Genomic DNA, 23,643 nt, shown 5'->3' on the forward strand with positions numbered 1-23,643 from the left:
GGTACATTACGGTATTAATACCGTTGCTTTCATTCTAAACCGAAATTATCGTAATTCGGTTATACACCGGTTAACGCATTTTTTTCAACTGCAAACGCGCGTCTTCTAAATCAAGCGATGGCACTTGCAGCCTTAGCAAAGTGTCTGAGGAAGATCTTTTTGTGAACTGATACTGCATTTTGATAATGGTTTTGAAGGAAAAAGGTCAACAACACAGAATACAGTAGCTTGGAATTTATCAATTATGTATATGGCAACACCCCCCCCCCCCCTTACAATCAGTTCTATAGATATTATAGACATCAATTTAGAGGGCTTTAACCAAATTACAACATCAGGCTTAGCTACTATAAAACAAGTTTTTAGCAAATCTAATTTCGGAAGAAGACTCCTAGCATTAATATGTAGAAAGCCAAGACCATGCCTATTTGAAAACTCAGCCAGTGTAGAAAGACAATGCAGATGTCCAAGACACGGACAAGCAGAGACAAGCCCTGCACTGGTCGCGCAGCCCTTTGCACCGTGCACCCACACAGAGCTTGCCTGTACTGAACGTATCTAATCCAGTTCATGTCCATTTCCTGGAGCAAAAAAGGTAGACTTCTTGCTGTTCTCAAGCAGTGTAGCAGAAACGCTGTAATTGAATTCATGGGCAGCAACAGGGACATGCACTTGTTTGGCAGCACCGCAAGTAACTGGTGCATCACATCAGATTCAACAGCCAGTGGAAATCAAGTGATTTTCAGGGAAACGTTCTTGCATTTGCGTGCCTTCTGACTATTATTAGCAGTAATATAACTTGTTCCAATTCTGGTACATACAGTAGCTGTAACCAAGATGGGTGTTGGTTTGTCAAAATTACTGATCTAGTAAAATCTCTATTGGGAAGGTAAACGGGATACTGTACATTTCTACATTACTGTTTTAGAAAGAGTAATGGTTTGAAAGTGTCACAGATTTACTTTACAAGTATGTCAACTCAAAAAATGCTTATCTTTTATGATTGCATACTCCAGGCTTTAAAATAATAAAAACATATCTGAGTTACTAGAAAGAGCTGAATGAAGTACAGGTGTGCTTATACTTAAATCTTTAATTGGCTATATGCCAAATGTTAGGTGCCGTCTTATCTGTTCAAGTGGGATTTTCCACTGTTGTGCTAAATGAAAAGAATGCTAATTTGTCTTAATTTATGGGTAGGCGAAAAGATGGCTTATTGCCTGTCATATGGAAGTGATTGTGAATTTCTATTATTTAAAGAATTATTATATAATGAAGCCTCAAGTTAAAAGGAAGAGTGCATGGATTTCTGGGTGAGACCATACATGTGGACATGTAGTTCAGTTTTTGATTTTAATGCTTGTCCAGTGGTCTTGCACAACTAGGAATTTGTAATACAGCTCGTCAATTGGGAAGGCCTGCTCTGCATAGAACATCACCACAGCAACCTTGAAAGCAGTTGTGGGGTTTTCCACTATGATATTTCAGGTTTTCTATATTCACACTAGTATCAGTGTAGATTGTAAATGAAGTATTGAGCTTCACTTACAGCATATAAGTTGAACGATAAGGGATACAATGTTGCACAGCTGTTAAAAAATGAGCATGGAGTGCAACTGTAAGGTCTTCCTTGGATGAATATGAAATTCCTGACCATATTAACTACAATTAATGTGTGTGCTTCATGAAAGACATTGTTGGTTAAAATGTTGTAAATTTAAAAGGGAGTCTTTTGTTACCCAGAAAAAACTGCTTCTGGGACCTACTGTTCTTAAAAGTAAACACTCAAAGCACTGCCGGGAATCATAATTGAAAACAGAATCCGTTCTGCGACTCTCAACTGGGTTTTTCACATCTCATTGGGAACTTGTTTGGTCGCATAGTTAAAATAGCTCTCTGACGAGTGATTGCCTACTGTGGAATGTTGCTGTAGCAATTCGGACCAAACTGTAGCTGGAAGTTATGCAGACATCATGTACTTCTTGAGCAGGGCGAGTGTTTGATTTCAGGGCAGGCAGTGAGCAGTCTGAGCTGTCGATTTTGAAAACTTAAATGCTGTGTCACAAACTGCACTGTGTAAGTTAGTGTTGCTCAGTTAATGCATGTATAAATACAGTAGTATGCATTGTACACATTATACTTACTTAACTAATCTAAATGATGCATCCTGTAGTGTATGTTTAGCTTTTGTCATTAGTCAGCCAATATAAATAACCTACTTCAAGGTTATTTTATTATGTGGTAGTAATACATGTTCTGACAACATGCTGAAAAGATGTCAGGTTGTTTTAATACCCAGGTTACACTTGCAACTGTTCTGATGTCTCTAAGCTGTCTTTGGAAAGCTTTTTTAGGTCGTATAAGCGCAGAAATCCAACTCAGTCAACCTAAAGTTGGACCAGCTTGAGAGGAGCTTTACTGTCCCTGTTCCTGAGTCGACATGGGAAGTGCCCCTAGGTGTCATACAGCCCTCAGTGTGTCTAATATTTTACAACAAAAATACAGCTGATCCCTGATGATTATGGTAGAGAAATAAACATTACTTTTGAGCTTTTTAACACATTCGGGAAAAAAAAAATTAGCCGTAGCTAATCGTAAGAAATTGTGTATTTTTTGTAAGTGACCAAATTAGGACCTTAAAAAATTAACCATAAAAAGAGGTGTTTTGAATAATTTGAAATCACAGAAAATACACTACGGTATGCATATCTGATGTGCTTTTTGCATTCTGTGTGTAGTGAGGTCTAGTCCATGTTAGGTTGCCAAAGGTGGCCTAGGCACTAAGTAAGTGTAAATAGGAGCATTAACTGATTAGAACAGGAGTCTCCAATCCTGGTCCTGGAGGGTCGGTGTCCCTCCTGGTTTTTGTTCCAGCGGTACCCTAAATTACTTTTAGAAGCTTAATTGGACCAGTTAATTAATTTAGTGTACCGTTAGAACAAAAAACAGGAGGGACACCGGCCCTCCAGGACCAGGATTGGAGACCCCTCGATTAGAATGTTAAAGCCAGGTGATCTTGCCATTGGTATGACTTGTAAGCATACGTAGGTGCTTTTGTATTGACTTTTAGGATCTCAAAATATAAATTACTGTAGAAATTTATTTTAATTTAAATTATTCCGTTTTTACACACACCTCCCCAGATTGAGACTTGCATATTTGTTTCGTAGTCCCAAGGAGACATTAATGTACGTTGTTTATGTACACGAAATTGATGCTGCTTGAGATACATATATATATACACAGTAAGCTTGCATTGCAGCAGCACCATACTGCGGTCAATTAAAAGAACTGCGTGAAGGTTGACTAAAAAGTGGTATGGAATTGATTGTCTACCTGTACTGTACAATATGGCTCTTGGAGCTTGTCATTAATTAGGGTTGTTTTCTGTAAAAACTTTTAGGGCTCACCTACAGTAGGCAACCTGCTGCAGTACAGAGGTACATAAGATGGTAACGATCCCATTGCTGGTAGCGTCAGTGAAACTTCTTTATGTAGCAGCATTAGACAGGAGGTAGGTGGAATGATCTGCTTTCTTTGCTATCAGCATTTTGGCTCTTGGAGCCCTTCTAGGTTTAATTCAAGCTATTCTCACAACAGATAATTCATTATTAGTCAACATTATGAATAGGTTGTTTAGCTCCAGCCTGATAGTCAGCTGCCTAATTTCATTCTGTTTGTGCTGATCAGAGACAGTTTGCTGGTATGACAGCAGACTCGATGTGCGATCAACGTTCTGTTGAGTAAGAACCACAGGTCTAGGATGCACAGTTTACGTGATTTATTGCTCTTGTCTGAAACCCTGCAAAATAAGTCTTGTTAGCCAGTCCTAATTAAGTTCTGTTTTTTTTTTTTTTTTTTTTTCAGTATCTGCAAATAAAAAGGGAGTTGTTGTTACCATAAATGTACAGCTTTAGAGAAGTCTGGAGTTGGAGCAGTGAATCCTTCTGGTATTTTGGAATGTTAAACTTTTCTCTTTGGGGACAGAGTTTAGAATAGTTCTGGTTGAACTTAAAAAATGTACAGAACTTGAACTCTTTTTACCCCCGATTTGAGCTACTCGGGGACCCGTAATATTTTTTTGTGTTGGAAGGAAGACTGTTTGATTTCCAGTTTTAAGGAATAGTTTAATTTTAAAAGTTACGTAAAGTATGGCCTTATTTAACAAGGAGTTTGCATCTTTTTGAATTTACACCAAAATGCAGTTCATCAAAAACTATTCAAATGTCACTCAGGTGCAATTTGCAAGATCAAGGTAAAGCCTTTTGAGGGTATTATGACATGGATTAGAAATGTATCCATACCATCAGTGCTCCAGATAAGGGTTTGGGTCATTGAGTAATTTATTCTCCAATTTAGACGCTACAGTATGTGAGTAAAATGCATTTTGGTTGTGTAAAATTCAACATGACCTGTTCAATAGTTTTTGATCACTTTTCTAAATTCCCAGACAGGCTACTGTACAATTGTCTGTCCCGTCATTTCTTTGATCCTTTCTCTAGCTACCGCATGCAGTATATTCACAAGTGATAATTAAGACTCTGGTACAAGAAGAAAGATAACATGCAAACTCAAGCTGTTCATGCAGCTTGTCTGGAGTGCTGCATACCATAATGGAAGTTAATGCCATCATACATGTTAAGTGGTGGTAATAATTAAACCCAGTCTGACTTTACAAGAGAACAAATTTAAATACTACTACTACTGCCTAATACTGCAGACACTTTTCATAATTTGATGAATAACATTTATTTCTTGGGCTCAGATATGAGAGTAAGTATACAGGGTTGAGAAATGTTTTACTGTAAATCATCACTTGGTGTCTGTCTAAATTAGGCTAAAATACATAATTGCATAAAGAACTGTATACTAGATGTTCAAACAGTACTTTAAAGAAACACTGAAAGAAAGGGAACTATTTATGTTGAAAATAGGGAAAGACCAGACATTTGAGGCATTCTATTATGCACAACGTGTCTAAAATCATTTAAAAAAAAAAAAAAAAAAAGTTTTTAACCCTTTCAGGACCAGGAATTTTTCAGTGGGATGCTCTCCCAGGACCAGTCGTATTTTGGCTGTGTTTGACTCTCATCCTATAAAAATTAGCTAAAAAATCAATTTTTACAGTAGCATCTTGGAAATGGTGTCCTTTTTTCCTCCCCTTAAGTCCTGACTTCCACACAGGGATGTCGAAAGAGGTTCAGTGGCAACGGCAAAAAGAAGGGGGGAGAGAAAGAGGAGGGCAGCCTTGTCGTGTACCATTGAAACAAATAGTAAACCGGTAATTCCACTCGAAGCGGTCAAAAGCCTTTTCCGCATTGAGTGAAACAATAACCTTAGGCAAGGGAGAAGAAGTATATATGATATTGAACAGGCTGCGAAGATTAAAATAAGAATGTCTGCCAGGGTTTTCCTAGCGCTTATATTTTTATAATCACTAGTAACAAATCCTTTCAATAAACTTTAGTCCACAGTCCTCAAGGGGTGCTACGACTCCTGGTTTTGTTCCACGTGTACCTTAATTTACTATAATATAGAGAGACAGATACATTGTACATACACTTGTGTAAAATTACTCATGCATCATAACAATGTATTTTGTTAACTTGTTTATTTTGCAACTTTTGCAGTTGTTTTGCCATATAACATGGCAATAAAACACATAACATTGAACTAAAACAAGGATACCATTATCATTTGTATAGCCTGTCAAGTGCTTTTCATATAAAAAAGAAATCCTATTCGTTTCAGGTTTTCCTTCTCTAAATAAAAGGTGTAGTGCAGTATATTAGTTGTTACAAGGCAGTAACTAAAATCTTATTTAAAAAAATAGTAGTGTGTGGTATAACATTCCTTTCTAATGTAGTCATACATGTACTTATTTTTTGACAAAATATTAATTTATTCTCAATAATAAAAACAAATCTAGAAATTAGACTTTTCCATTGTTGATAAAATTAAAATGTCACATTAAAAATAACATTTGTTTTTAACAATATGCATGTACTGTCTGGCACAATATACATTTGCTTCACCTTTCTAAAACTGAAGCAGATTTTCAACAGCTCTGCGATACATTCAGATCATAACCCTGCTCTTTGTGTCACTGCACCAATATTGGAAAGCCTTCTCAAAGGCAAATTCAGGAATGTTGTCATGGTTTGACGTGTCCACAGACATTTGCATTAGCAGGTTTACACGTGTCACTTTAAGCGATTTCTTATATCTGTTTTTATTAAATTGTAGCAGCTGAAGCCACGCTCGCAGTCAGCTGTTGACATCAGTACTACATTTATAATGGAGGTGATTTTAGTTATGCAAGGAAAACTAGCTTTAAAGCTTAGCGTGGCATCTTCCACTCACATATTACGTAATTTTCACTCATTCTTCAACAATTGCTTTAAAAAGTGGCACAAATATTTACAAGTTCACTTTCCCAGTAGGAGAGGAATTCACTTGATGCTGGTGCAGGTAAATGTCTCGAGTCAAATACTGAAAACACAGAGAATTTCTTGAGATTCGAATCGTTCGTGTGTTTTCACACAGGTTGCAGAGCAATTGTGTTACTAATTTTTGAAAATGTTGCCCTCTGTCCTTTAATTCAGTGACCGGACCACTCAAAGCTACCACTTGGTTCAGCTGGCACAGTGGATTCAAAGTCCTTTAAGTCCTGGCAGTACCTTCAATTCCTCTAACGCTGACAACGTTGATGAAACGACCATGCTAACATAGCTAAAGTCTATATCTTTCTATATCGCACCCATAACGTCAGTCATGAAATGAAGAACAGCTTTGGCTTAAATGAGCTGTATTGTTGTTGCTGTGTTTGGAGTCTGTTTGGGCTACTGCTGTAGTATTTATATATCAAGCTTAATGTTGCTTGAAATGTGGTAAGACAATGTACACCATGACTAGCTTGGCATACAGCTAAAGACAAACTATGTGCAATAGTGTACGGCAACAATGATTGGATACACAGTCTTCAATTTTTGAACAACACCATATACTGTTGTTTACAAACAACTGTATTTGTGTTTTTATGTTATAAAACCAGTCATGCTTTGCCAGTGTACAGCTTATCAGTGACTGTAATATTAGGTCATAGTGAATCATACTGTATCTCGAGCCAGTGTAAAACTATCCTTCTAAATCAAGGCAAACTCCTCAGATGTACAGCTGACTACAGGCATTCTCTTATGGTAACATCTCCATTCCTAATGTTGCAAAACCTCTGTGGTTACGAACAGCTGATAGTTTCTGAGGTTAGATAGAGACTGCATGGAATGTAATGGTAATTTTGAAATACACAAAGGTATCGTCTTCTGGTTTTATCTTGGCCGCTCAATTGGTAGGCTGAAACATACACTGGTTCTTGATACACTGCAGTGTACATTCAGGTAATGTCCTCAACAACTAACTCTGAGATTTAACCTATGCAGACAATAATATACTGATGCGACCTGTAAAGTCTTTGGCTCTGTTATGGCTTTTTCTCTAACACTGTACAGCAAAAAATAGACATCATGCTCCCAACCTGAGCTACGGTATATTAAAAGGAGATTTAGTCTGGGATTCATTCAGGTGGGTCAAGGAAAATGCAGAGTAATGGCAAGAGGAAGCAAGAAATAACATTACAAAATCAATAAAGCATTCAAACAGTTGAAACAATCGTAAAAACATTAATACAAATACAAGGATACAATTATATTATCTCATTTAACTTTTTTGCAGGTTATTCTGAAGAACAGAATATTAATTGAATGGGCTTGTAATAAAATATACTGTACGACGTTAAAGTTCAGTTTTCCCTCCTGGAGAATTTTTGAATTAACAGCAGTGTGTTTATTTTTTTATTGATTTATTTATTTTACTATCAATAATTTCGGGGGGGGAGTTGCTTCCATGGTGTGTAAAAATCTGGCTGTGATTAGGCAGGTTCCTCAGTGGCTTCAGTTTGATACATGGTAGTGTGAAATAGCCTCCCCCACAGTGATTTTAAAGAGGAAAGTTTTTTAATTTGATGGTCATATGTTTCACTGACTAACTCTTTGGTAGAGTGTAATTGCAGGCTTGTATTAGTGAACTACTAACAAAATGATTTAACTACAGTATCCTCAGGAACGCTGTTTGATTTCCCCATTATCTAAACATTGTGTTTTTTCTGAACAGCTATTGGTACAGATGCTATACAATTGAGAAACGCAAATACAGAGACCTAGTCAAACACCACAGACCTACCTACCGTATTCCTTTGAATTTAAGGCACACTTTTTTAACCCAATTTTTTTGTCTAAAAACGGCCTGTGTCTTAAATTCAAGTACTGTATAGTGATGCGTGTGTTAAAATCGCCAACAAATGATGTGACTGCCCGAGCACACAAATAGCAACGTACCTGACTGGCAGTTGAAGGGTTCCATAGTAGTTATCCTGTGGACACTCTCCTCCTCGATGTAAACAAAGCAAGCTTTCACTTGGCTTCTGCCTGTGTAGCTATGGTAGCAGGTGTAGGCTCTCTGGGCACACCCACCCCAGCCAAACAGGACCTCCTGATTCGCTCAGCTCCAGGCAAGCCTTCCTGTTTACCACAGCAGCAGTATTTTGTTATTAGGCTCAGTTCTAATCAGACCCCCGTATTTTTCTAATTGCCAAGCTGTAATGTAATGTAATGTGTGAGCAGGCAGCTGCAAATTGTCTCCATAAGTCACTTTCTTATTTATTTTCCTGAAGTTGAGGGTGAGGAATGCGGTACATTTAAGGTGTCTGTACTAGGTCTTCCAAGTTTATGTTTGTAAATGTTTACACTAATTAAGTAAATATAGAATTGGGAATGTTTAAACTTGACACCTCTAGTCTCTGCATTTGTAAGCACTTACACTGACTCATTCAATTGTGATCACATTTGGTACCGACGTTCACGAGCACAGTAATGTCACACCATTCTTTGGATGCTGTTAAGCTGAGATGTTGAAATTGTCATGCAAATGTCAGACTTTATTGATTTTGACAATGATAAGTGAAGTTATTCATCTTATTTCATATGGAGTCCAGTTTTTATGTGAACGTGATACCAAGTGTATGAAATGCCCTAATGAAATGAATTGCCTGTTACAGGATGGTTTGGATGCTTTGGTTTACGACTTGGATTTTCCCGCCTTGAGAAAAAACAAAAGTATTGACAACTTCTTGAATAGATGTAAGTACATCATTTTCTCTTCTTTTACTGTGGTCTTCTGCAAAGGGGCGTAAGTGAACACTACTCTTTTTTCACATGGACAAGAAAAAGGTTCCAGCTTGTTTTTTCCGCAATGCCTTCAATAGACTTTTTCACAGCATTGATATACTGTACTCCAGTTGTAATCTTAAAGCTGCAGTGGACATTAGTGTCTTCTAGATAGTCTAATGTTTTAAGGGCCCATTTTGTACCCCAATACTTTTGCGGAGTCAATACTCCCCTTAGCCTTTTAAAACATTACATTTCTGTCTTGGTAACTTTGAAAAATGTCTCATGCAAAGTCATGGCTACTTGTGCAGGTGCATTGCCAAAGCCAGCCTACTCTTAACTTCCATGGATCTTTTTAACCATTGTCATACTCTGAATATAGACCACACTGACCTGCAGTACTTACAGTAACAAGGAACTAGCACCTGATTGACAGGCTAAAGGTCTTGAAAATTGGATTCTGATCAACAAAAGAAAATTCTACACAGGACTAGGGAAGACTGTTCTAGTATATAGGAAAGATAACATCACTCAACTGTCGACCAGTAAACAAATCTAATTTGGCATATATATACAAACAAATCAGCATAAGAGACAGGCTACTATCTGTAAATAACATTGAGGGGAAAAATAAGTGCAGAAAAGTTAGATAAGCTGTATTAGATTATTCTTCACTGTACAGTACCACCATTAAAATCTATTTCTGTTCCAGCAATGACCATTTTAGAACAATGAAACACTCTCAAAGCGGGCTGATCGTGGAACTTGTTTTGTATTTTAGTCGCTCGCATTCCCAGTTTTTAATGGTCCTTTTGGATTATTTTTAGATAAATTAAACTTGATGTTTTTTTTCCATGCATTCCAGTGCCAGAGCTGACCCACGTGAATAGAAAATAATCCCTCCTTTTTTTCAGCCATGCCCAAATTTGGCTGAATCTTATCTTCCCTCAAGGGAACCTAAAAATGGTTTCTGTTGATAGTGTCCCAGCTTATATAAATAAGTGTAATACATACCAACTATAAATACTTATTTCTGTAAAGCAGAAACTGTGCTTGTGTATTCTCATTTCACAAGAATGTGAAATCCAATCTGCAGGAATAATTTTACTGACGTTCTCTTCGACTTTAATAATGATAATGTATTTATTGGCTGAAGTTTTTTTCCAAAGTGAGTTACAATTTTTACATACATTCTGGTACCTTTACAGTAGGGTTTTTACTGAAGTAAAAACCCTACTGTAAAGGTACCAGAGCGTATGTAAAAATTGCTCAAAGGTACAGCAGCAGTGTCCTGGTATTGAACCCAGGATACTCTGGTGAACAGTCCAGAGTCCTCACCAATAATCCACACTGCATACATGCTTTAATCACCAAATCATAAGGAACGAAAGATCACGCAACCTTTTTATGAGAAGCAACCTTTTTTCTATACTGTACTTTTTCAAACCATTTTTGATTTCCTGTCAGGCAATTTAACCCCCTTTTAGAGGCGTTCGTTTTCTTTTGCACTCTTAATCGTGGTTCAGTTAGTGATTTAGTTTCTTTTTCATATTTTTTCCAACCCTTGTAATTAGTCCTTTTGGTCAGATGCAGCAATCCTTCATTTGTGGCCAACTGTAGGGTATAATACTAGTAACTGCTATGATGCTCGGCCAAGCCACTGACTCCTTGTTTAATCCCAGGTAAATCACACAGCCTCCTAGTACCTCAGTCCCACCCAACTGGGGAAAACAAATGGCTAAATAAAAGCATTACGTTTTACAGTCTTACATATCTGAATACATTAGTGCATTAATACAAACGTGCGTGCATTGATGTTGCACAATCTGCAATCACATGTCAAATGCTGGGGTGATAACTATATGCTGTGTGTGATTTCCGTTCAGTTTGTATTGAGTCATCATATTGGTCAGTCCAAGGAAAGAACATGACTGTATTAACTGCAAATGTTTTTTTTCCAACTCAGATAAAGACACAATTAGTAAAATAAGAGAACTGCGCATGAAGGCAGAAGATTATGAAGTGGTTAAAGTCATTGGTAGAGGTGCCTTTGGTGAAGTTCAGTTGGTAAGTTATATTAGTACATCTGTTTTACTGGTTTAGAATTTCTATTAACAAAGCTTTATCTATTTAAAAAGCTTTATGAAAATGGTCTATCCCAGTTTAATGGACATAAAAATGGTGATGAATGTAATTGTAATTTAAAAGTAAAACTAAAAGGTGTAATTGCAGAAAGAGTTTTTGCCTTGTGCTATAGTTTTAAATAAACACCCTCTCTTCTTTGTGTTTTCATTTCAAATAATAGAGGTGGTTGAAAGGGTTGAATATAAGTATAGAGATGTTTCCTAAGCTGGTTTTAGTGGTGGCCAGTTAAATTACTTGTAAATATACTATTTGTAGAGCACAAGAGGCTGTAACAGCAGTGAGCAAGTCATGGGGTGTTCTGTATGTTGTGAAGATAACATTGTCATGCATGCATTCCCATCATATCTCATGAGTCTCCCTAATAGGACAATATGCCACTGTTACAGCATCTTTCTCCAGTGCAGTCCAGTGAACTGTCACTTGTGTACTTGATATAAGAGCTGACATTAAGAATTGGCTCACTGCTTTGATGTGTTCAGTTCAAATCTTAATGGGTTTTGTTGTTATCAGAAGAACATAATCAAACTATGGCACTTTTACTTGATGCACTACAAATCCTTCTCCATTGAAAAATAACCAATATGTAACTTTTTTAGTTTGCTCACTGTATTTGCTTTGCAATAGGAACAGCATATGGAGCACCTAGAATCAATTCCTGGAGCTTAAGTATGGTACACACTAGCCAATGCGAGGAATCTTGAAAATTCTCATCGCAAAGCATAACACACTGCCCAGTGCTTCTGAATAATCAGAAAGTGTGTACCGGGCTTTATTGATTACTTGATGCAGCATTGCAGGACCATAACATGTATCCAGATACGTACAGTAGCTTGATCTTCATATTATGATCCATCTTATATTCTGCTCTTTCCTCTATCGTTTGCCTAGTTTTAATGATGCTACAGTTTAGGTTCTATTAGTCTGTCTGAATGCTTCACAAGATAAAACAGTTGGCAGTATATTTTAAAGCAGCCTTTGCATCTATATGAGGTGGTCTGCCTCATGGTTAAAAAAATCTGATTCTTTAATTTAACACTGGCAGATCTGTCAGTGGGGTCTCTCTTCTAATCCTACAGTGTTTGCATACTCCTCAGTTGCAGTAATGCCTGAATCACTCTCTCGTAGGTGAGACACAAAGCTACTAGAAAAGTGTACGCAATGAAACTCCTCAGCAAATTTGAGATGATCAAGAGGTCAGATTCTGCATTCTTCTGGGAAGAGAGAGACATCATGGCTTTTGCTAACAGTCCCCGGGTAGTTCAGGTATGATATCTCCATCTTTTTCTTTCATCTGCTGTACTGCTAAGTTGCCTTTGACATATGGCAGGAAATGTATGACTAAGCCATTGATGTCATTGACCTCCCAGCTGTTTACAACCAGGAGCAGTTTGTATTTATTTATTTATTTTGGAAGACAAACACATCAGTAATGTTGCAAAAATATTGAGAAACCATTTATCTCTATTGGGGTCCTTAAATGAACATTTAGTTGTTTCACTAGTTTTGTAACATTGACAAGATCTTTTATACTTTCAAAAAATGGTATGCTGCTGTCACTAAACAGAAGAGTCAATTCACAGGAAAACCAACAGTAGATTTGCAGTTTACCATATTTTTTACAAATATTTTAGTGCTTTGTTTGTTGTTTCAGCAAGAGTTTAGGATTAGACTAGAGTTTTCGTTAGGATTCTTTTGAAAAATGAATGTCCATTGAACAAGTGTGATCCAGGTCCTAGGTTCTTACTGCTGTTATAATGCAGACTGTAAATAGAATTCTCTAAAGTCTTTCCTTTTTTCCTCTCAAGCTGTTCTATGCGTTTCAAGATAGCCACTATCTCTACATGGTGATGGAGTACATGCCTGGGGGAGACCTTGTCAATCTGATGAGTAACTATGACATGCCTGAGAAGTGGGCCAGGTTTTACACTGCAGAAGTTGTCCTTGCGTTGGACGGAATCCATTCTATGGGTTTTATTCACAGGTAAAGAAATACAGCTACTAGCTGCAGAAGATTACTTGCTCACACAACAGAAATGAGCTCGCTGTACTGTTACTGTCTCTGTGTAAACACTGAAACCCTGAGTTTTGTTAAGGAAATTCTACTTTCCACTTTACAGCTTGAAATACATTTTTTTATATTTTTGGATAAGTAAAATATTATTTTTGCTTGTATTTTATATTTTAATCAGGTTTAGTTACTGAATTATGCTTCTAGTAACTGATTTGCATGGACATTTGGTAAAAGGAGATATTCCACACGATATGGTTGCCAGTGATGTAGACTCTTTTCACGCTATTAACCACGAATAATGTGGTGTGTATATCCTCTGTTAAGTATGTAGTTGGTGCACACCTTGCTTTGTTTTTTAAGTTGTGTCTTGTGCTTTCATACTCAAGGAATGCAGATTCTGTGCTGTGTTCATGAACATACTTTATTTAGCAAAGCCAGAGAAACAGACCCAGTGATTCAGAATTTCTTTTTTTAGTTTGCAGGTGTGTCTTTCAGTACCGTCATTAAGGTTAAAATGCATTGCTGTTCTTTTTTGTTTTTATAGAGATGTGAAGCCAGATAACATGTTACTTGACAAAGCTGGGCACCTGAAACTAGCTGATTTTGGTACATGTATGAAGATGAATAAGGTGAACATGTTTACATGCATTTTGCTTGGCTCTTGCATTAATGTACCACATCAGCAACAAAAATGCATTAAATAAGGTCTACATTTTGCACTTGTTCTTTCCATAGTTATATAGGGAACCAGATATGTTTTGTGAAGTCTTTACTCTTACCTGTTGTTAAACAGGCTTTCAGACACTTCTCTCAATGCATCTATGACTGGGTATTCTATAATAAAAAATAAAAAAAGTTTGGCAGAAGTCATGTGATAACACACTGGTACTTTCAACACCTCATAGCTCAGAAAACATTTTAAATAAAGGGGTTGATTTTTGGGTTCCAATTAGACAGACACAAAGAAAAGTCAAGTTTACTGGCAGTTCTTATTTGTGCCTAATCACGGACCGGAACACATTTAAAAATGCTGTAGCCCTTTTCATAAGGATTTACCATAATATCAAATATATTTTACAAACAACATACATTTATTGTGTTCTAGTAATGTTGTTTTTGTACTAATTAGTTAACCTCTTTGGCAAAATCAGATGGTGCCTCTGAACATACTACAGTCATGTGACGTTTTGGCTTCCCTGTTATGTAGAGCAAACATTTTGACAATTAGTATAATTCTTATTCACAAGTTAAGATTAGAAAGGTTCCGATTTCAGATAATGATGCTGGATTTGATAGCTTTATTTTTCTCCTGTTCTACACGTTTAGAGTGCATGGCACAAGGGCCTACGTTTTCACTGTACTTACAGCTGATTTGGCTTTTAGTGGCAAATTTGAGAACGTTTTCCATGGTGATAGGTTACAAGCTGTCAATCCTTGGTTTTTTCAAAACTTTGCAAAACAGCTGTATTACAAAAAAGAAATAAAGGGAAATTTTTATATTGCCTAAAATATTTGATGGCATTAGATTTATGTTACGTTTGTGTTTTTTGTAAAGTCTATATCTTGTCTTTCAGGATGGTATGGTACGATGTGATACGGCAGTGGGAACGCCTGACTACATATCTCCGGAGGTACTGAAATCACAGGGTGGAGATGGGTATTACGGCAGGGAATGTGACTGGTGGTCAGTTGGAGTCTTCTTATATGAAATGCTCGTAGGTGAGTGAAAATGTAGTGCCGTTCTAAAATGTTAGAAACGGATGGGCTGGCAAAATGTTGGGAAGCAAGGAAGACTGAGGTCTGTTATATTGTCACCAGAAATGGAAGCTAAACTAAAACACAAATAAGATGCTTACGAAAGCTATAAACTAAATCGCCAATGAACAGGAACAGCAAAAAAATACTCAATGGGATCACTACTGTATAGCCTTAACTTACTACAGGATAACTACTTCACTTACTGTATGGAGTAGAAATTCAGTTGTACATTAAAACAATATAAAACTAATAGGGGCCTGTGATCAGGTAAACACAGTAAAAAACACACTGTTTTTTGATTTGTAGGACCACCATAATTTGCAGCACAGCTTGTTAACAAATATCATTGGATAGGGGAGGAACTGAATTTCACTACTTGCTTGTTTGTTTTTTCGTATTTTCAGCAGCAGAGAAAAACTAAGAATGGCACAAGGACTGGTTTACAGCCAAGAAAAAAACAGAAAAATACTAACTCCGATGTAGTTGACTTATATTTTCTGTCTCGTGTTTTTATTTGTATGTTTTTACAACATTTATAAATGAAGAAATTAGTGAAATATAAGCAGATACTATTTCATGAACTAAATTGGTCAGTATATGGAATAAATTAACTATTATTATATTTGTAAATATTTATTTTGAGAAAATAATCGAGAGTAGAGTTCATTAATGCTTTAAAGACCAAGAGAATAAACGTGTATTATGTCATTGTAATCGCTCGGGTGAAACAATGTCTAATTGACCCAAAGCATCAATATTTTTAAAATAAAACTTCCAGGAAGTATTGTAAGGTTCCTCGGGTCCTAGAATAACATGCATGTGTCTTTAAGCAGAATGCATAATAATAAAAAAAAATACTTAATATCGTGTTGAAAAAAAAAAAAGGTGAATATTTTATATGGTTTCTGAAGTACTTTTAAATGTACCCCAGTGTTCTGAAAAAAGGACACCGTTTCCAAGATGCTACTGTAAAAAAATTGATTTTTAGTGCATTTTTATAGGAAGAGAGTCAACTACAGCCAAGAAAACCCTAGTCCTGGTAGAGCATCCCACTGAAAAATGCTTGGTCCTTAAAGTGTTAACCACATTATATATAATTATAAGATATGTATGCAGTCTGCATTTTCCCCCTTTTATCTGATTTTTTTTTTTCTTTTATTACGGGAGTGTTTATAAATTAATAATACTGCTCCCTTTGATACAATATCAAGCAACGCCTTCAAAGCCGCCATTAATTGAAACAGCTTTCTTATGTGAAACAAATACTAACTGTTACACATTATGAAGGCATATTAGTCTTGTCAAAATTACAAACTTCTTTTTTTTTTTTAAGCCAGCATTATTTAAAAAAAAAAACAAAACAAAAAAAAAACATCTAACTTTCTAAATGCACGTCTTTCTAATGTTCAAGAAAAGAAACCAGAATCTGGCGCTATCAGGCATTTGGCTCCACAGAAAAGCAGCGCACTACATTGAATATTCCTAAATAAAATGGAATGACTAAATTAAACAAACAAACAAAAAAACCCCACTAAAACCACATTGGTCATATGGGTTTATTCAGCCAGGATTCTCTTGACACTACTTCTGGAAATAATGTGTAAGACACATTTAACCAAAATGCTATAAATCCTATCGACTGTGCGCCACCAGTCCCATTTAATTTACACATCACAGCCCATCAGAAGTGGTAACATCTTGTACCCTCATTTAAAAAAATGTTCAAATTGCTTTCCACCCACAACGTCTTCGTATTTCCGGTGTTTTTTTTTTTTTTATATGTACATTGAGGGAAGTTGGCGACTCAGTGAGTACAATAAGAGTGCAATGGATAGATCAGTGTGCTACATGAGGTAACGGTGGCGGGGACCAGCACTGGTATTTCCATTAACTGGATCCGAGGACGACCCGAGCTCCAGTGCATTATTTGTCAGGAGGTTTTGTAAAACAAAACTCTTAATCTAATTAATTTATCTACAAAGCATTCATAATGTGAAAAAAGTAACTTTTTTTTTTAAACAAAAGAAACAGGTACTTTGCCATCAGTAACTTTCAAAGCATAAAATGACACAATTTCTTGCTGACCTGCTAGCGAAGATTCAAGCCCAGGAATCACATTGTTAGGTATGCTATATAAATACTTTACTTTTTACATGTACTTAAACATATACACATACAAACTAGTTTCAAAATGCTGTTGTGAAAAAGTGCGTGGCAAGTGGTCCGAGGGAAAAATCCACCCGAACACTAAAGTGGTCCCTGCATTGAAAAAGGTTGGGAAGTGCTGCTTTAAGGGCTGTTACTGAATAGCAAATCCATTTGATGTGGACTGATGTGGATGTGGCCCACTGTTGGAGGAAACAGACAGAAACCTTATTACAGTCAATTTGTATATGGCCGCAATCCCAGAAATCAAGAAACGGCACGGGGCTTCCTGTTTTGTATTTGTTTGTATTTCAGCATTGTTTTATAAGTCTGGCTCCTGTTTGTTTGCAGGTGACACTCCCTTCTATGCAGACTCGCTGGTGGGAACATACAGTAAAATTATGAACCACAAGAATGCCCTGACTTTCCCAGACGACAGCGGTATCTCGAAAGATGCTAAAAACCTTATCTGCGCCTTCCTGACTGACAGGTATGAAAACACAGTGCATGATTTTCTAATCAGTGTGCAGAAAGTACCTTTTATTTCTGCTACATATCTTTTTAAGGAATGGACAGTCCTCATATATAGGGTTTAGGGAATTGTGGCGGTTACATTAATATTATGGCCACGACACTGGAGTTAGTGCCTCTGCTCCTTATTGAAACAGAACTATGGTATTCTTTTAAGTATGAAATTTCTTGGTATAAATTGCCTTCTAATGAATGGACTGGGAGCATTGATTGTGTCCTGGCCCACAGCAAGTGTCCCTCCTTTTTAATGGTGTTTAAAGTAATTGTAGCTAAAAAAAATATTCCCATAAATCTTACCCATTTTGCAGTTCCACTACCTATGTTGGTCTGAAATGTGCAGTTTTTAAGCAGTCTTCTGGGTTAAAGCATGTTACTCGATTGGGGAAGCAGCTAGTTATTGGCAGGAAGAAAGCCTGGGAAGGTGTCTACACTGTCCAGGTGAAACGACCCAGGCAAGCCAGTAAAAAAAAAACAAGAATTGCAAAGAAAATGTATGGAACTATTGTTAGTGACAATTACTTTAAGCCAAGTAATGTGCTACCATATAAAGCAAGGGTGAAATTAGGCGTCCTTAAGCTCAATTGAGACGTTGTTTAACGTGTCAGTATTGGCCACTGTAACTTTGTGTGAGTGTACAGTATAGACCAGTGTTTTAATTCTTACTGCTGCCGTTCTACAGGGAGGTTCGGTTAGGCCGCAATGGAGTTGAAGAAATCAAGCAGCACCCGTTCTTTAAGAATGATCAGTGGACATGGGAGAATATTAGAGAAAGTAAGTAACATTTTAGTTCAATTGAAGGTGGTATGTATTTTGGAATTATATAAGTTAAACATTAAGATTTTCAAGCTCATTTATAGCATAAGTTTGCATACTGATTACAAAAAAACAAATCCTCAAAGTGTTTGTTTAAAAACATTGCAAAGCCTAGAAGGCCAGGTCAAGTATGTATTCTGGGTGGTGTTCGAACACAATGTCATAGCTCGGCTTTGCTGGACATACTGTAGATTAACCTAGACTGTAAACTGTGTTTTTATGGAAACAGTTACATTGAAAAAAAAATAAAAAATCTAAAAAACTCCACGGTTTATTGTATGAGCTAGAAAGTGAGAAACCAGTAAGAATGTTTGTCTTTATTATTCTTAAGTTTTACTTTTACGTTTGTTTTATCACATGGTCCGCTGATAATGGGTATAAAGTAAACTACATTTTTTTCATAATAAACAGCTGATCAAGCGCGGTAGCAGATGGAGTAGGATTTGCTGTGATAGTGCATGCTAATTCCTCTGGGCACAAGTCTCTTGCTGAGTTCACATGAATTACTAAACACTGCTAGTCATACGTTTTGTAGGTACTGTATATTGTCATGACCAGCTGTCACATCTATTTGTTCATTGTGCCTTTAGGCAGTATGAAAGAAATTGGCCTGGGATTGTAAAGGCACCTAAAGAGTGATCCCTGCTAAGAGGCTTAGGTCAAGCTCTTGGAGCAATGCAGAGAAGCTCAGAGTGTCACTGCTTGTGGATAAATAGAGGTCTTTAAATCTCCAGCTTCAAGTGAGAACTGAAAAGTAGAGACAAAAGGAATAAAACATTACAATTGAAATGGTGCAGTTACAGCAATCTGTGCCTATGTTTGTGGTTACTATATTGAATACTAATTGGCAGGGCAATAAAATCCCACAAATCATTTACTGTGTATTTTTATCAGCTTGCGGATTCGGGGAGTTCTTTGCACAGTCTGTGTGTCTTAAAGCACATTGAATGAAGACACAAGGTGGCTCATTGTGGAGCAATTATTCCATGCATGTGTTCTGTCATGCTCCATTTGCATTCCATTCCTGGAAGAACTAATTCTGTGTTCTTTTATTACAGCTGCAGCCCCTGTTGTGCCTGAGCTGAGCAGTGACATTGACACTAGCAACTTTGATGATATTGAGGAGGATAAGGGCGACGAGGAAACCTTTCCAATACCTAAAGCTTTTGTTGGCAACCAGCTACCTTTCGTAGGGTTTACATACTACAGCAGTCATCAGTGAGTGTTTAGTAAATGAAAACATGAGTTACAATCTTAGGCTGACTTTCGGGGGAAGAATGATTGCTTTCTCATTAGGATTATTGAATAATTGCTGTCTCATCAGTTCAGGTCCACCCTGCTGGCCTGGCATCTCCAGATTAGTTCCTCTTTCAGAGGCCGGTGTATTCTTCTTCTCCAAACAGACGGGACCACTGGCCAAATAGTCAATAATCACTACTTTCACCATACCCATACCAGCAGTCATGATCACCACTCTCACCACACCCATACAAGCAGTCATGATCACCCCTCTCACCATTCCGTACAAGCAGTCATGATCACCCCTCTCACCATACCCGTACAAGCAGTCATGATCACCCCTCTCACCATACACGTACAAGCAGTCATGATCACCCCTCTCACCATACCCGTACAAGCAGTCATGATCACCAGTCTCACCATACCCGTACAAGCAGTCATGATCACCACTCTCACCACACCCATACAAGCAGTTATGATCCCGACATTAAAATGGTTTTGAAAAATTGTCTATTGTGACACTGAAATGACGACCCATGAAATAATTAAATTATTTGTGTAGTTCTGAGAACAATGAGGTTGGAACAAAGTTGAGGGCATACAGAAGAACACTAGTAAACATCAGAAAGACTGTCACTTTTTATAACTAGCAGTGTTTATTTTCACTAGCATGCGCACAACAGTGACCGTGTAATGATCATGGGAAACATGGCTTAAAGTGATGCTCCTTTTGATTGGGTTAGAAAATTGTATTTGTGAGTGTGTGTCTAAATTCTTTTAAGGTTAAAATGTCATCCTCAAGTGGAGGTAGTATTTTAATTTACAGTGCACCAAGACCACCCACTAAAAAGAAAGCTGAATCTTTGGGACTTGTTGGTGTTGTATAATGAGTTTTCTCTTTTAGATTTGGTTCTGGCTCAGGGACAAGGACAAGTCACACAATAAGCAGTTCTGACACCATAGATAAAAGTCATGTAAGTGCTGCCTAATGTTCTTTTAACCTAAGGATTAATCCTTGACTTGAAGGTGCCAACTACACAGCAATAAACTAGTCTAGAACTCATCTGACTTGATGACAAGCCTGTAATGCAGGGTTGAGTTTGCAAAGCTTATGACAGTTCTGCGGTACAGTTCAAACCTTCTGCAAGTGAGGGAATTGGGAATTTCTTAAGTTGTTATAACTTGCATTGTGCGAGTGTTGGGGCTTGTTAGACACTTCCATGCATTTTTGTCGTCTTCCCAAAGTTATCATTAGAGGAAAAACAGTTAAACAAATAAAAGCATAGCTGAGTTTATAGTGTAACTAGCTATTTGAAACTTTAAAAGGGTGTATTTACTCTTGTTTCTGTTCTGATTTAAAAGCTTGACAAATTGCAAAAAAGAGCATATCAACTGGAAGAGCAGCTCCACAATGAAATGCAGCTGAAGGACGAAATGGAACAGAAGTGCAGGTAATTACTTTGAGAGATGTTTCAGAATGTCCCCAAACTGTTGTCTGCTTGGTTTCCTTAACCAGGTCAGTGTGGCCAATGTAAACAGTGGCTGTGTAGTATCGCTTGATGATTGATGTTGTTGTTTACCTATTCTTACTTTAGTTAACAATGGTCTAGAATTTAAAATATGAAATTAGTTCTATAAAGTAAAAATAAGCAGTTTCCATGGAAAGAGACAACAATTAAATAGAAAAACAAACAGTAGACAGGATTGATCTCCAGACATACATTGTCAGGTCAGAATGTTTCAGTGTTGTCCATTTTGATCTCCAGGGCTTCCAGCACAAAACTGGAAAAGATTATGAAAGAGCTGGATGACGAGGTAAGGAACAGGATGATTGACTGGAAATGCCTGGGTCTGCAATTTCTTTTGCTGCTCAGTAGGACAGCAAAATAGAGCCTGCTTTGGCCTTCCCAGCGCTGAGGAAATAGCCATAAATGTGCATGCACTGGGATGGTTTAATTTATGAACGATTGTGAATATTAGTATCCCACATGGGTAAATTGGAATAGCTTAGGAGTACAAGGTAGAAGCTGTATGAAATATGAAAAATAAACCCTAAAAGATTACGTTAGTCCCCACACACATCAGTGGGGAGAGCAGCTCTATAGAACTAGGCATGCAATCTGTCATGGATATCCTTTATAAATACTAAAGAAGTATGCAAGGCTCTCATTTGGCTTATTTATGCCATTCTACTTGCACTTGTTATAATGTGGAATACAAATAGAACTGTCTCAACTGTGGTTACTGACTACATATAGAATAATAGATGGGCTGCAGTAAATTACAAGGTTATGATTGCATCAAAGGGTTATGGTGACAACCTAAACCACAAGAGCAAAGCTGCAGTGGTTTATGATGAGTTTACCAGAACCCAGAGATGTAATTCTAACCCAAAGTAATTCACTTTAGCCCATTTTTTTTTTTTTTTTTTATTATATATGGAATCCAAGACTTTGAAGGTTTATATCAAAGACAGTTTTCTATGTTGTGTTTTTGTTTTCTTGGCCTTCGATGAATGATTCTCTAGCTTCTGGTGTGGGAATTTCAAAACTGGCTGGCATTTTCAGTGCTTGGAGTTTTTTCTTAATAAAAATGACAGCAGTTTAAAAGAGAATTACAAGGAAAATAGTTGGGAAGTCATAAATAGGTGATATGTCGTCACACTGCTTTATTACCAATTTTTTGATGTAACCGCTTAATTGTGACTTTATCCATGCATTAGAGTCATTTGTAAAAGTAGAAATCAACCTTCACTACAGATCCCATTTGAACAGTCTGTACTTCCCATAAGGATTTTTTTTATTATTATTATTTTTTTAAATAAATAAATGAAGAATAAACAATGGTTTTAAATTGACTGAGTGTATCCCAAATCTCTTTACAAGGCAAACCAGAGAAAGGCTATGGAGTCCACTGTATCACTTCTTGAAAAGGACAAAATGATGGCACAGCACAGAGCCAATGAATGCCAAAGAAAGGCTGACCAGGAGGCTGAAAAAAGGCGAAATGTAGAAAATGAGGGTGAGGCTTATTACTTTTTATTTACAGTGCCGTGAAAGTATTTGCCTCCTGTGTGATTTTCTGCATTTTTGCACATTTTTCATATTGAATTTGGTCAGATCTTTTTGTGGGTTGTAGTAGCATATAGAGGGAGTCTGACAGAGAAATGACACCAAAGTTTGGTGCTTCTTTCATTTGTTTGGTGTGCAAGGTAATCAAACATGCAATCTTCAGGAGTGAAAAAGTTATTGCCTCCACCTAGTTAACTCAATGCAATTAAAGGGAAAATTAGGGTCAGCTGTTTGAATACTTTGGTTAACAATCAGGCCTGATTTGGGCCAGCCCTGCCCAATATAGATCTGACTAACTTTGGCGCTTACCATCAGAGTGAAGTTGTCAGTACACGGGTTCTAGAGGCACATCATGCCACGATTAAAAGAAATTCCTGAAGACCTCTGGAAAAAAAGTTTTTGATGCCTATCAGTCTAGAAAGGGTTACAAAGCCTTTTAAGGCTCCTGGGCCATATTGTCCAAATGGAGAATGTTTGGGACAGTAGTGAATCTTCCCAGGAGTGGCCGTCCTGCAAAAATCTCTCGAAGAGCAAAGTGTAAAATCGTCCAGGCAGTCACAAAGAACGCTAGAACAACATCTAGGGATCTGCAAGCCTCTCTCACCTCGGATAAGGTTAGTGTTCATGACTCCACCATCAGAAAGACACTGTGCAAAAATGTGATTCATGGCAGAGTAGCAAGGCGGAAACCACTGCTCACTAAGAAGAA

General features: G+C 37.2%; 1 protein-coding gene across 1 annotated transcript in view; it reads left to right on the forward strand.

The window, feature by feature from the left end:
- LOC121313516 (rho-associated protein kinase 1-like) overlaps window positions 1-23,643 on the forward strand; it is a 58,455-nt gene that overhangs the window by 12,963 nt on the left and 21,849 nt on the right. The window contains exons 2-14 of the mRNA XM_041246165.1: window positions 9,113-9,194; window positions 11,188-11,288; window positions 12,492-12,629; window positions 13,172-13,347; window positions 13,922-14,006; window positions 14,952-15,096; window positions 17,632-17,770; window positions 18,491-18,582; window positions 19,683-19,842; window positions 20,768-20,837; window positions 21,226-21,314; window positions 21,630-21,678; window positions 22,749-22,884. Coding sequence (XP_041102099.1) covers window positions 9,113-9,194; window positions 11,188-11,288; window positions 12,492-12,629; window positions 13,172-13,347; window positions 13,922-14,006; window positions 14,952-15,096; window positions 17,632-17,770; window positions 18,491-18,582; window positions 19,683-19,842; window positions 20,768-20,837; window positions 21,226-21,314; window positions 21,630-21,678; window positions 22,749-22,884 — 1,462 coding nt within the window. The remainder of the gene's footprint in view (window positions 1-9,112; window positions 9,195-11,187; window positions 11,289-12,491; window positions 12,630-13,171; window positions 13,348-13,921; window positions 14,007-14,951; window positions 15,097-17,631; window positions 17,771-18,490; window positions 18,583-19,682; window positions 19,843-20,767; window positions 20,838-21,225; window positions 21,315-21,629; window positions 21,679-22,748; window positions 22,885-23,643) is intronic.

This window comes from Polyodon spathula, chromosome 3, assembly GCF_017654505.1.
Source record: "Polyodon spathula isolate WHYD16114869_AA chromosome 3, ASM1765450v1, whole genome shotgun sequence".
NCBI lineage: Eukaryota > Metazoa > Chordata > Actinopteri > Acipenseriformes > Polyodontidae > Polyodon > Polyodon spathula.